Source organism: Phaethon lepturus, unplaced genomic scaffold (genome assembly GCF_000687285.1).
Source record: "Phaethon lepturus isolate BGI_N335 unplaced genomic scaffold, ASM68728v1 scaffold41772, whole genome shotgun sequence".
NCBI lineage: Eukaryota > Metazoa > Chordata > Aves > Phaethontiformes > Phaethontidae > Phaethon > Phaethon lepturus.
The window spans coordinates 34,902-49,776 of NW_010524872.1; the positions used below are offsets into that span (position 1 = coordinate 34,902).

Sequence of the window (14,875 nt, forward strand, 5' to 3'; positions counted from 1 at the left end):
TCAGTGCTTCAAAAACGCAACACAGAATCTCTCTCCACCAGCAGTCATCTCCGTATCTTTTAAAATACGCTAATGACCTCTTCAGCCCCCACTCTGAAAGGTATTTGATGCTCTGGTCTCACTGAAGACCTGGACTTAGGCCCAGTGGTGAGGACTAGTGTCAGTTTTGCTTCAATGGTTAAACTAGAGCAGACCTTCAGTACCTCTGTCTGTCACGGAGAAATAGAAATAACGTGAAATTAGCCAAGATCTGTTGTGCTGCCCTGGGAATCCAGACAATGGGGCCATATAAAAGTGCACCCTTAAGAACAATGGGAAGCCATGGATCTTCCTCTGCCAGACAACACGGGAGACCAAGTTTAAAGAGAGCTAAATCCCCAGCTTCCCTCCTTCCCATACACATGCATAACACACACTGCAAAGGCATACACTTCTGTTTGTTTTGTGTGGTTTCCTCAGGCAGTGAGTTATCTAAGACTGAGTCAGAGATTGGCTGTTTAGTTTCAGGCTTTACAATAAGCTTTTAATTATAGCACCGGAGTTTTATTACATGTTACACTGAGCCAGCTGGAAGCAGTTACACTTTAGTCCTCCCCACCTCCCTCCTCACCATAGGACGTCATTTCCAAGGCCTTACCCTTCTTGTCTTGATGATTATGGGATGAAACTGCCACATATGGGTCTGTATTTTCAGATGAACCAAGCAGATCCTTCCAATCCAGCATGCGTCCCCTAGCATCATAACCCTGTCGGGCGCGAGAGTCGGAAGTGGTGGTGCTTGGGACTAGGGAACTGGAGTGTCCTGTTCACATTATAAATACAGGTAGGGAAGACAAGTCTCATTAGTCACTTACCACGCTACCTCACCACGCTCAGGAACGCACACATTGCTTTTCTCCTCTGACAGGTGAACGTCTTGTCTTAGGCTGAGCAATGTTCCAAAAGTCCTTCAAAGCATGGCCCCGGGGCAACAGGGGATTTGAGCCCTCCAGTCCAGCCAGGCGGAGGGTTGAAGAGGTGCCCGCACGCCTCGGGCTGCCACTGGGCTCACGGCCGCGTGCTTTCGCTCAACACAGCGAAATGCGTGAGGAAGAGGGTGAGCACACTTCATCCGAGTCACGCATCTGTCGGCTGGATTCAGTACACGTGCCCGACGGACACTGAAGTGTCAGCCCATGCTGTCTGCTACTGGCTTAGTATTTAAACTTAATTTTAAAACCGATTTTAAAAACAATTTTAAGTGGCACAACTTCGAATTCGGCCGAAACTGAAGAGGAATGCCAGCAGAGGTACGAGCCGGCTCTCACGGCTCTCTGCCCCGTGCCCCCGGGGAATGACGGGCTGCCCGGCGCCGGCGCGCTGCACCGCGGCATCGCCCTGCGGATGGGAAGCGTGCAGGCCCTGTCCGCTGCTCACGGCCTCGCCACCAGTCCTGCCTGAGCTGGTGGTCCAAAACAGCTCTGAGATAAGCATGAAGCCGACCATCCTTTCTGCTCAGAGCAACTGTGAAGACATCGCCGTACTACACAGATCTGCCCAAGGACCCATGACTCTTAGGAGAAAGGTCTCATGTGCCTTTTTTGCGTTACGGCTACTCTAGACGTTGTTACTGCTGTCCTGGATAAGGCTGACGAGCTCCTCACCCATCAACTACACCCCAACAAACAGCACGTTCACAGGACATGCTCCGCTGGAAACACCTCACGACTTTAACTGGGGTTTTGGCTGGGGCAGAGAATTGTTTGTAGCTTCATACGTCCTTTTCAGCTAGATCCTGAGAAGTACCTCAGCACCCAAAATGCTCGGAGTGCTTGGAATCTACAGGCTCTGAAAAACGGCTCCAACCTGGACTTCCCAGTGGCTCGGGCTGTTCTGTTGCTGCTGGGGAGGGGGCACTGAAACTCCATGCACACCACAACATTTCGACCCCAAAAATACACGTCCCTCAAGTTCCCTTTTGGCACATACACCAAATGAGTTATTTTCAGCCTGACTCAAGCAGCAATGGTCCTGGTTAGTTTGACGTGGAGCAACTATATTTGCTTTTACCTGCTCTCCTGAAAGAGCTCATCAAAATAAAGGTTTTTGAAACATGCTCAAACACAAACAAATAGGATCGGATTATTCACAGACAGAATGGCAGATAAACGTTTCCTCTTCAGATACCGCCAGACAGACTGACAGCAGCCCTCCTTTCTCCTGCCTCCTTTTTAACCGCCCTGCAAATTAATTTCCCTGCCTTAGACGTGAGTCTCCCATGGAGAGGAGTCCAATCACCCGGCTACAGACTGCCCGAGCAGGGACCCTCTGCCCGCTCCTCCCCTTCATGTTGTTTCACTGCTCAGAAAAATAATTTGAGACTCGCTGGGGCAGAGATAGAGCAACACACGGAGCCCAAATTTAGAGACTCACAACAAAGGCACAGAGCTGGGCAGGTAAAGACTGTGCTTCTAGACGTTATTTTAAACAGTTCCAGGGCAAGCACAGAGCTTTCGGAAGCTGTATCTCAAAAAGGCTGCTTTAGATGGCTTCTAAAGCCATCGAGCCCCAGCTCATGAGAGCTTGATGAACCTAGGTCCCCAATTTTGCTCTAGCGAAAATGTAAATGTTGGCCACCAATGCTCCCAAGATTTTCGATATACTCCTATGTTTCATTTTACCCAGCCTTTTCACCAGTTTCATGGGGTTGAACTACTGATGAAGTCAGCAAAAAAGCTGCAGCTTCTATTAAGATGCTGCTATGATTTAAAGAAGCCCTGCTGAATATTAATCATCTTACAGAGGAAGAAAATGTCTGTGCACTGCGTATATTTTCGAGGAGCCCTTTTGATTTACTGCGGGATTATATACGGCAGCACTTTGGACTGTGTTTTGCATAGGGCATGGATACAACTAATTCTTGTGACTGGTACGCCTAGCAGGGAAAATTGGTCAGATTCACAGCGTTCCCACCACAGAGCCAACCTTCAGCTGTCACAGCTAATCATTAACACAATTTAGCTCTGGACCTCAGGAGTCAGGACTTACATGGACAAGGGCATTGTGTTGTTTTTACCTCACGATAGGAAGTATGGTTTTCCCCAGCCATCTTTCTTTAACACGGCGAATTAGAGGCTGTATTTTGTTGAAGACAGAGCTTTCAACATTGCTCAAATAGAAAAGAGAAGCCAAACATTATCCACTTTTAAAAAGTTTCCATAAGCCACAGCATGGCTGGGAGCATTGGTAACACACAGTGAGATGGATGATAGACTCCGGTCCAAATGTGCTGCCTGCTCCACAGCAGTCCTGCTGCAGGGCTGCCTATTTCCAGAAGGACAGGTAGAGGTCCAGCGACTGAAAACACGTGCCCTCCTGAAACAAGAATACGCTGGAGTGTGAAAGCTTTCACCCCTATACCATTTTAGGTTGGACAACTTATGTGTTCATCCCCCAAAAATAAGAGAGGTAATGGGACAGAGAACAGGCCAGAAAATGGAAATTATAAGATTTCCATGTCTTCTCTTCCCTAAAGACTAAACCACAGTGCCAGCATTCATGGGGTTCCAGTCTCCAAGTTAATACCCCATTCAGCAGCCACAATAATGTGTACAATATTTGGTCAGCTTACAAATAGTGCTGCACTCAGCATAAGAAAGCAATTACTCATAGCTTGATAAGGAGGTGAAAGAGAAGAAAATCTTGCCAACTAGCAATCATATTTTATTCCTGTGTTTGATATGCATTTATATGCCCACATCTCTGTCCAGACACTTGCACTTTAGGTGTGCTTAAAGGGGGAAATCTAAGGAAAAGCCATTAAGTATGGTTAAAAAAACCCATTTCTTAATACAGTAATCTAGAGGAAATATATGCCTAAGGGACACATTTTCTGAAAAAAAGATTTCCTGAACCATATGCTGCAAATACATAGAGAACTTCTTCGTAATGGAAAGCTAAGGCTTTGTAAAGATATTAATGTGTACCAGATGGTCGTTAGGTAGAGAAGGGTTTCACACAAATGCAAGAAATCAGTCTATTCGCTCTGTTGCTAATACGTTAGTCTAGTACACACTGAGAAACAACCTTCCACATGTAATTGAGATAAACTTTCTTCCATTTGGTTTTGAGGAAGCAGGGCAGGAGCAGATTAGACCTCAGCAGCCTGTCCCACTCGTGTTAGGCTGTGTTCTGCCAACACTTACTGCTGGCCAGTGGCTGCTCCTGCAAGCAGAGCAGCCGCTGTGTCCTGCAAGTGCCTGAGCAGCCCGTCCCGCTGGGTGAATTTCACCTCCGAGCAAAGTGGCACCACAAATGTATGAGCAAGTTAAGTTTCTCTCATAAACAGAGAAAAGACTGAAGTGGCAGGCAACCCAGTCCTGGCCCTCTCACACACAGCCATTATTAAACCTTTACAATGTGCTGGATAGTTTGCAACATGTAGTGGGCCTTTTTTTTCCCATTACACCATTTTTACCACTCTGACTGTGTAAATAGGCTTCACTGCAATTTAAAGAGGCTTTGGCATATCTGAGATGTGGCCAGTACCTCGATGTTAATGTCGGTTAATACCTAAACATCTAAAAAGACAATACTGCCTTTGTTTTAAAAGTCCATCTGAAAAAAACCACTGCAGACACACTGCTTTTCAAGCTTCTTTGTTTAAAGAAAACACGTAAAAACCAAAATAGAGACACTGTTGAAAAATCTGTTTTAGGTTCTTCCATTATTTGCAAAAACTTTTCATTTGGAGTGCTGTAATCAAGTAACAGAAGGAGAGTAAAAGCACTCAGTGTCTACAGGCATGGGTAATGATTCAGAAGGGCTGCACTTCTGTAACTACAGCTCGTTCTGAAGTGCACTTGTAAAATACAAGGAGCTTTTTCAGGTTTAAAACAAAGACAGGGATTCAATACGTATTTGATAGTTGCTCTAATATGCACAAGTCATTAGGATCTCAGAGGTTAAGATGTCTGCACACTATCCTATTAACAGCTATAGCAACCTAATTAGACAATTAGAGGGAAAGGCTAAATCAATGCTACAGAGGGAGAAAGGACTATGGCTAGAGGGGAAAATAAGGGCCCAATTCACTAAGAATTTATGTTTCCAAAGGTAATTGAAGCTGCTTACAATTTTGCAGAGGAATCTAGCCTAATCTCCTTGTTTAAATATGTGGTTCTTGCATAATTTCTCTCTGACCTTCTGCAGCCAGACCTTCAGCCTGCTATCTTCTCCTTGGGTGTCAAAGGGATGCACTTGAATAGTCACCTGCGTGGACTTTGCACTTTTCTTGTTTACAACTGGCCACATGAGACTGCCCCAGAAAAGGGAGCGCATCTGCCAAATTGAGGAGGAGGCTGATGCCAAGAATACAAAGATTAAGGGCTTGGTTCTTCTTTCATTCACGCTGGTACAGACTGGCAGTAAATCCATTGATGTGAGCTGATTTATAGTGGAGTAAATCAAGGGAATCAGGCCTTAAGACTTCTTTTGCAACTGGAGTTTCAGATGCCTTTGGATATATTTAGCCCATTGGATCCAAAAGCAGTCTGAGCATTCACTTGGTTGGCATTCTGGTATATCCCAGCGTTCTCAGATTTAATCTATTATGAAATACCATTTACTTATGCATTTAACTGTACTCAACATTAAAATGCACCATTTATAACATTTTAGTTTTCTCAAGAAAAAAATGACTCAGCGCAGTCACTACAGTTAGCAAACATGAGCATGTTTACTGAGACTAGCTTACTACCTCATGCTGGAATTTTCGACACTCCTCATATGGAAGATCAATAGAAGTGACTAGCACATTTCGCTTCGTATTTTGCCATGGTAGGTGAAAAGAAACACTGGGTATATCAGAATGGGTATTTCTATTAAACCCATGAAAGGAAGAGCTGGCTTGCCTAGAGATCATGTTATCAGGATGTACCTGAAGGAGGGTCAATGAAATGATCTGCGAAAGATAGGGCATGAATGGAAACCAATGTTAATGTTGGCTTAGCATTTCTCCATTGCATTTGGCAGTAGGGTCCTACTTGACAAGTTGGGTTAATTCATGGAGTCTGTCTTTGGGCTTGACATGCCAGGACAGTAGAATGGACCCCTTTTGTGACCTGTACTCCCTGGAACTGCAGCTTTTGTCAGTCTGCTGCTCACTTGAACCATTTTTATGTTTTCTTTGTCGGATTAAAATATCAGCTTTTGCTAAAGTCCCTACAGGATCCAGAACCACAGCCTCACAGCTATAACTGTGCAGCCTATGAATGCACTTAGAAGCAGGAAACCTAGAACATTTCTGGCAGATCAGCACTATGCCCATGGCCATTTTCTTTTTCTTTACATTCAGCAGTATGGATTTTATTATTACTGTTCTTTAAGTACTACTCTGTGCATTGGAAATATAGCAATTTTCAAATGAAAGAAAGTATAAACTGTATAAGCAGATGAAACCACGAGTCTTCTATATGTTATGAAGTCTCACTTATCTTTGATTTCGTACATTCCCTTTGCTGGTTTTCACTATCATACTTTCAAACAAGTTTCACCCGCACAGTTTCCATTTCCTGGTAATAAACAACATGGGGATTTTGATTTTTTTTTACAAATGTTGAACAGTATTACTGTGCCTCCAGTTACTTATATTCTACTGTACTGAGCTGTCATTGGTTCTGCTTTGTACCTACGCATTTTTCAAGCACGAGATGAAGGGATCAATTAAGTATTCATCGCAACTGCATACTAACCTACCTCTTGCTACATTCAGCCAAAAATATGGTGAATTTGCCCTAGCTCTGATGAACTGCTAGTCGTGTACAGCCTGAAAGCCACTTCACAAGCAAGATCCCACCCCTCATGGAAATTTGCCTTTGACTTCACTGGTAGCACACATCCTCTTAGCTTGTGAGTATTTGTCTTTGTTCAGGACGTCTATAGAGAAACTATTGCAATCTAAGTCTAGGTTTGAATTTAAAGTGATTATTTATTCTGCAATAATTCCTCACAAAAACATTTATTCTGTACTCCAAGCACCAGTGTAATCCACTTCTAAATATACAGAATAAAGTGGTGGAAAGTACTGTAAGCACAGATTAACAGCTGCCTCATGGGAAGCTGCTACTCCAGGCTTGCAGAAATGCCCCTCTTCAGTGCAGGTCATTTAATTTGCTATGTGAACCCCTTTATTTTTTTACAGACCAGGCACCATTCAGGCATTAAGATACGGTAAGTACGGACAATGTATATGACTCACTCTAGAAGTGACAGGAGCTTTCAGGAACTGAGGCATAACCCAGTCTCAGCTGACATGGGTAAGAGGTTAGTTTTCCTTATAAGGGATCTTTCTACAGAAAGGAGACAGTTCTGCTCCTTTCCCTAAGGTATCTCTGACTGGCTGCTGTAGCAGTTCACAACACCAGCCTGGACCACTCACCAGTGGGATGTGAGCTGCTATCTTGTTTTTTCCTGGTGAACAGATAAGATGCATCACTGTACCCAAGTGTTCCTTTGTTTGAGCTTTCAGATGAAGCATGCTCTTAATCATGTCTGCTGTTGTGCCATTAAAATAGGCCATATCTGACTTCAATTCAAGGGAGACAGTTTTGAGGGAGGACTAGAAAAGAGGGATTGAAAATCAAGAGGCATGACTTAATCCTAGTTGTGATTAGTGAATTAGGCCCTCAAAAACATGACAAAACAAGAAAAAAGGGGTAATGGCTATTTGACTACAGAAACTACTAGACTAACACGAGTTAGTGTTAGGGAAGAATTTTTAAAAACACCCATAAACTGACCATACAGTGTGTTGTAAGACATTTCATGATCAGGTGGAGCAGTTGAAATGTCTATGAACAAAATAAATTCGGAAGAAACATTAAATAAAACAAAACTATGAAAATACTTAAAAGTTTAGTAAAAAGCGATTCCTCCAAAATGGTTTTGCTGTCAGTAAATAATGAAACTAAGAACTTCCTTACCATTCAGGGCTACGAAGGAATCTGAAAGACAAATAACAGGGGAAAAATCATTATTTATCTCTCGCTTTTTCTTTTTAATAGTTTGCTGCTAACAACCTTCTACGCTTCAGCTGATCTTTACATGAATGTGACTAGTACCCTAAGGACCCAAGCAAAACTAATATTCAGACATACCTGAAAACAATGTCTGGCTTTGAAAGTGTTCATGACCAGCCCTGTGCAAGGGATACCAAGTGGGGATACCAAGGGATACCAGTGTCCTCCCTGCCATGTCTTTCTTTGCAAGATCAAGTCCTAATCTAACGCAAGGCACTACAAGTGATGCAGCCAGCAACGTGAGTCAATGAGGACAGAACTCACATGACCCAATACCACATGAAGTAATAAGATCAGATGGGTTAGCAGGGAGGTGAATCGATCCCTGTGCAGTGTCAAGGTTCGGTGCATCATTCAGGGCTAAAGAGGGATTTAGACAGGGCATGGGCTCTGTTGCTCTCTGCACAGGAGCAGATCTCTCTCCATGAGCACAACGTGCTGTTTCTGAATAATTTCCTACCCTTCATTTATATGTAACTGGTATCAGGTACACTCCGCTCCTGTTTAACCTATTTGCTCATGGAGAGCAGAACTGGCTGGAAAGGGCAACGTTGCACCAGCTGGGAAGTGACCTGAATTGGTGCTAACCCATTTTACAGGGAGCACAGGAGGGACTATGTGTACACCTCCTTCAAAAAACTTACGAGACAGCCTACGTAACCCTATCTTAGGGCAGAAGCAGAGGGAGGTGCAGCTGAGATGGAGAGCATGCAGAGGCTGAGATCCTTGTACTCCCTCAAGCACAGTGATCACAGTAATAAATGATTCCTGAACAAGGATGCACAAGGCGTGAGAAGGCTCTGGCTTTCTTGAGAGCAGCTGGCCTGCACTGTATCCCATGGCACAATCTAGCCCTCCGTTATTTTGCTCTGTATTCCAGAAGTAATGACTCTCTCACTGTACATTACTTCCTCAGCTTCAGCAGTTTTATTGCATCTACAGGCATCCGTGCAAATTGCACTGAAAAGAATGTGATTCTTGATTTCATAAGGTTTATAAATAATATTTGGGGCTCAGAATTAAACCAACCTTGGCAAGAACACTTGGAATGAGAGCTGTCCTGAACGCAGATGTTGGTATTCCTGAAGGCTCAGAAATCAGCATGCAAGGTTTCTTTGCATGCAGTGCAAGCTGTACACTTTTAAGCACCTCAGTGCAAAACATAAATGTTTAAAGATTGTGTTTAAGCTTACAACTCCTGCTGTCAGTACCTATGGTTTACCGTTAAAATTTCCTAGCCAGGCTCAGTATTGCCTGATCCTTAATACCACTATGATGTCCAACCTGTGTGTAAAATCCACTAAGATTCACAAACTAAGTAGTTCCCACCTCTTGATCTGGATCCAAAACTGATATATTTCACTGTCTCCCTGTCCTGCATAGGAATGTAGTTCACTACACAGTCTACACCAAGAAACCGCTTCTGTACATCTACATAAACTCAACCTCCATGGCCAACGAAGACAACGAACACCCAATTCATTATGTCATTGGTATAATCAATATCCTCTGGAACTGAGGTTTTCTCAGTACATAACTGCTTTGAAGTCCAGTGTTTGTATAGATCACACCAACTGGGCTATTTTCTTTAAATACATTTAAACCGTTCCTCTTCTGAACCTGCATCGCTAGCCACAGTTGCTGTCCCTCTTGTGGCTTACATTGCTACAAAAGAATGCCCAGCAGGTAATGGTGATTTGAGGCATTCAGAAGGATGCTGTGACACACGGTAAATAGAGGGTAAAAGCTTTGCTTACTTTGGCAGTCACCCAGGCCATCTGTATTGCCATGATCTATGTCCTGTTCAAATGCCAGTCTAAATAACAGAAAGAAACAAAACAGTATGAATAACAACAGTCACAGGCACTAACAGAAAGAAATCATCACATGTGCAACTGAAATAAAGCCCTGCCATGAAACTGGCTCTTTCTTTGGAACTTCCACACAAAGGCTGAAAAATTGCAACACAGACATACAAGTTATTTGTCATTGCTTAATGGCTTCTGATTTCTTGGCCTCTGATGATACATTGTCTTTTTATTATCACTTTTTTAAAATCCACTGCATGCCTCATTGTCAAGGGAGGCAAAAAAATTCGTATTCTTTAAACTGTTACCTCTATAATATGTGACATTATTATTAGGAGCAATGATCCTACCTTAACTTGTCCACACAGCAGACAAGCTGCACCAATATTTTGACATGAGAAGGAAGCTAACCCATTGGGTAGGTACTGTGCTGGGGAACGACAACTTGCATTTCACCAATCATGTATGCACTGTGCTGGATGAGGCTGCAAGGCGTAAGGTCTAGTCCACAGAAGGCATTCCACTGAACTCAAGGCGTTCTACTGAAAAAAACCTCACAGGCTTTTCTAGCTGGCATGCCCAGGTTATGCTCCTAACCTCTGCCTGTGATTTTGAATAACTAGTGAAGCTGTTCTTCCAAGTTACTGTATGTTCAAAGGTGAATGACAAGAGCCTTGGATAACTACCAACAGAAGGCCTTGTCTACATTAGTTAGGAACCTGCCCTTGAGACATAACTACCCTTGCAGGCACCTTATTCCCAGCTCCATGTTCTTAAAGCTCCTGCTCAAATGTCATCTATTCCAGGAGGGCACCCAACATCTCTGCCTTCTCTTGGCTAGCTTAGAAGTTCACCAGACATCTTCACAGCCCATCTGGACCCCTTTCCAAAGGGCTACGCAAAGGACACAGAGTGACCTGTCTTGCTCGCCTCTGACCTGCACCACCAGCTGCGCTGCCTCTGTCTCGATGGATCTATTGATAAACACAGGAGCTGCTTTTACAAGTAAGGTACAGCAGTCCCCTACAGCTTGCCACGGAAGTGCAAAAAGGGTGAAGCACCTTGGGAATGGTGAGAAAACCCAATATGGACACAAGTGCATTTTAATATTATTCTACCAAATGTCCAGTCAGGAATAGTTCACACTCTTGTAGTAAAGCATATACAGACAGATATACCTATAGCATCATCCCCAGTGGACAAACAATTTGAATTGAAACAACAAATTAAGAACACGACACAAGCACAGGGATGGTAACTCTCCCACTATATACTGAAGACCTATACATAAGCAGGGTTAGTGTGCCTATCGGGGTTGTGTGATGTTTGTGCTACGCTTACACCGCTACCTTGAGGAAGCATACCTGCACCTCAGAGCAGGCAGGCGTGAGCTGTGTAGACGTGGCCAAGAAATGAGAGGTCTGAAGCAGGTCTGTTCCCTGCAAGGAGGCTTTAGTAACCACATTTAAACAAACCTTCACAGACCTTCATTATTGTAAATAATTAAATTCTACTGTTAAGCAAGGGGAGATCCAGCACTTCTCTGAATCTGCTTCAAGCTCTTATTGTGCTCTCTGATTCCTCCTAGTAATGCACAGTAAATTAGAAGAACTGGTTTTGTTTTCAGTGGACAAATTGCTTCAGTAATTTAATTTGGATTCTATTGCCTCTTTAATCAGCTGTGATGGCTCCAGTGTGGGCTGGTCCAGACATACCCATCCAGTTCCCTCCTTTCAACAACACGAGGACCTTAGTACAGCTCTTTCATTTTCTTCTTCCTCCTCTTTCAGCAGTTACCAATCAGCTGAGAGTTCACATCAAAAAAATTTGTGAGACATTTCAGAGGTGAATGCAAATAAGGTAGATACAAACACTTCCCACATTTTTCCTTCCCTAAGAGCCCCGTGTTTCACATAGCTCTGCCCAAGACTGCCCGGCGCCACCGCCAGAGCTTCACGGCCCATCCAGCCAGAGCCCTTACTCACTTGGAGCCAAGGACCAGCTGCATGCATGCCCCGCTCTCCTTCACCCATCCACAGTAGGGGTCTCTGGATGCAATGCAGGCCCTTGAGAAAGAAGAGCACAAGATGGCATTCATGAGTGCTCCCGCCTTCCCCGTGCCTGGCGTACGGGCTTCTGACAGCCATCAGAAAACACGTACTTTTTGCATTTGCCGTGACGTTCGCAACGTCCAAGGGGAACCTTGATGACACAGGTGGAGAAGGCGACGTACAGGGCGCTGCTGGGCTTGTCAAGCTGCATGCCCACTATCCGCTTGTCCTCCACGCCATCGTAGCTGCACCTGGTTTGAAAAAATGTGAGATAAGGTTATAGATGAGTTCTGCTGGGAAACTAGATGAAAACGTAATGATTCCTCAAGCCGAAAAAAACCCCCCAAAAAACTCCCACAAAAAAACTCTGAGAACGGTTGAATTGAACAAGCCATGGAAAAAGAACACACAATAGCCACTAAAAACACTGACAGACATACAAGTGAGTATTAAAAATGCATGGGACAGGGGAATAAGAAGTGGAGAGAGATGGCACACCAGACAAGCTTTCTGAGGGCCCTTCACCTTTTGTGTTTATTCTACTTCAGCACTCAAAGTAGCTGAAATTTCTTCATGATTACGGCCCACTTCAAAGCCCCCTTAGGCATATTTGAGAAAGGCTGAAATGCAGGAAATTTCCCTTGGAGAGCAGCCTGCTCGTTGTTGAATTATTTGGAGAGGAATCAGGTTTTTTATAGGATTAGAAAATTAATCTTCCTTTGCACAATTTCACTTTTAATTATCCATCAACTGCTGCATAGGATGGGCTATTTTCTACACATACTGAATAAAAAATATCTTACTGCAATGTAGAGACTGATAAGCAGACATCCCCTCCCCAAACAATTTAAAATCACTCACAAAACTTGGCTTCTCTAATGACTTCCCTTTTCGTGGGACAACCTACTCTCTGGGAAATTGGAAGTTCAAAGTCACCCATACATGAGTACAAAGAATCAGATACACACTTTTCAGGATTGTAAACGTTCATCTCCTCCAGGAAAAGGCTATCATTTAGGAAACCACTGTTTCCTGTCCGTGCCAAGAACTTCAGGATGATTCCCTTCTCTGATCCCAAGAAAACCACGGTGTAGTTCTGAAACGGCCCAGCAGCAGAGTCCACAGCAATTTTGGTCAGGCGGTATCTAGAATAACAATACAGCATTTTGGATCACTTGGGACTCGATTGCCATTTATTTTATCACTTTTTCCACTTCAGATAACTGCAGGGTAGCCTTCTAACAACCATATCGCATATTTAAGCACTTCTCCTAGCTGAATAAACCTTTAAGTCAACATAGACTGGACCAGTGTGGCTTCTTAAATGGTGGGGAAATTTCGTTTGTCTGCAGGTCCATATAGCCAATAGCTAGCACAAGTGTTTGCATAAAGCTGAAGGCGTATAAGAGTCTGAGGCCATTTAGCAATTATTCTTCCAATAAAATGCAAAGTACTAGTCTGGTGACTTCTTCAGGCAGGGAAAGAAAACCGGCACAGTGAAATTTTTGATTAATTTCAAGCTCTGCCACATTAAAAGCAGCAATAATGAGAACTGATCTACATTCAACTCTTTTGGCAGGAAAAGCTGTGCGAGTGTGATAGTGAGATGCTAAACATCATTTTACCTCACTAAAAATAATCACACAACTGCCACTAAGCGAGTTCAGTGCTGAGACAATATCGAATCTTGGGATAACAGAATTTATTGAAAACAAGTACTGGTGATTTGGCACCAGTTATCTGGTACTGGTGATCAAAGGGAAGTGCTCTGCAGAGCTGGCTGCTCTTGTCTTTGGTTGGAGGTACAGAACCTGGCGTAAAAACCTGACAGAAGATACATTACTAGAACTAAGTCAGACCTTTCCAGAGCTAAACGCTGCCTGGCACAAGATTCTACCCTTCCTCAGAGGGAGAGAGGAAAATATGGCAAAGTTAGTCACATTATTCTGTTCACAACTGGAGGGTAGATAAATAGTATAGTGGCCACAGCAGAGAATGGGAACGTGTTTTGATAAGGAAGGGGATGGTGTATTTGAGGCTTGCTGATTGATGAGTCTTTGTTCAAATCTCTTCATTATTATTTTTCTCTTGTTGCCATAGAAAGGATACAGATTATGTGATTACTTCTGCCTGTACACTTCTGTAAACATTAAAACATACCAGTACATATCCCGACAGACATCTTCACATCCTGTGAACATATCCTGGCAGGCATGTTTGTATCCTGTGTACATATCCCTGGGCTGTCTGCTGATCCTTGCCCAAAGTTCTCTACAGAGCTGTCTCAAGCACTGACCCATAAGCCAACAGGCGGGTCAGCCTTCCCGGCACAGCATTTCCTCCAAGATCCCATTTCAGCACAGCATGGTTGGAAAGGACGGAGGTTTTTTTCCTATCCTGAAAGCTGCTCAGGGAGTTCTGCAGCATCTGCTCAGCACTGCCATCATTCCTAGCTGGATTCATGCCCAGCACATCGAGGATGTTTACAGACTTTGAGCGTATTCTGAAGCAAGACTATCTGCACAACTTGACAGCTACGATGAGGACAAGAGTCCACTTGGAGGTACGTACCTGACCATCGTTCTCAGGAACCAGGGTCGATTGACAAGGGAAGGTACAGCCTCGTCCATCAGTGGATGTGTTTTGATGAAGTTCAGAGTATCATCTGGGAACTCGTTGGAGGTTACATATTTTTCTAATGATGTAGAGCCAGCACAGCAACCGGGCCTAAATAAAACAAGACAGTAAAGCCTGAACACTTATTTCATACCTAGTGCAAATCTCCTTCTGTAATGAGGCCCTCAGTGAAATCTGATGTGCATTACAAGGGTTTAAATGGAGGATTGAGAAGTCTGGTGGACTTGTGCAGCCCCTCAGGGGAAGCCTAAAATCCTGCTCAATCCTCCACTCAAAAGGACTTAACACGTCACCTAAAAGCACAAAGACATTTCTTCAGCAG

At 43.8% G+C, this 14,875-nt stretch overlaps 1 protein-coding gene across 1 annotated transcript in view; it reads right to left on the reverse strand.

Annotated features, from left to right (window-relative positions):
• The window catches only part of SEMA6A (sema domain, transmembrane domain (TM), and cytoplasmic domain, (semaphorin) 6A), a gene marked incomplete at its 5' end in the record, with an annotated part of 37,703 nt that extends 23,060 nt beyond the window's left edge, over window positions 1-14,643 (reverse strand). Inside the window, 8 exons of the mRNA XM_010282581.1 lie at window positions 638-802; window positions 7,779-7,829; window positions 7,962-7,982; window positions 9,815-9,873; window positions 11,851-11,931; window positions 12,027-12,167; window positions 12,885-13,061; window positions 14,488-14,643. Of these exons, the coding sequence (XP_010280883.1) occupies window positions 638-802; window positions 7,779-7,829; window positions 7,962-7,982; window positions 9,815-9,873; window positions 11,851-11,931; window positions 12,027-12,167; window positions 12,885-13,061; window positions 14,488-14,643 (851 nt within the window). The remainder of the gene's footprint in view (window positions 1-637; window positions 803-7,778; window positions 7,830-7,961; window positions 7,983-9,814; window positions 9,874-11,850; window positions 11,932-12,026; window positions 12,168-12,884; window positions 13,062-14,487) is intronic.
• Between the last annotated feature and the right edge of the window lie 232 nt (window positions 14,644-14,875).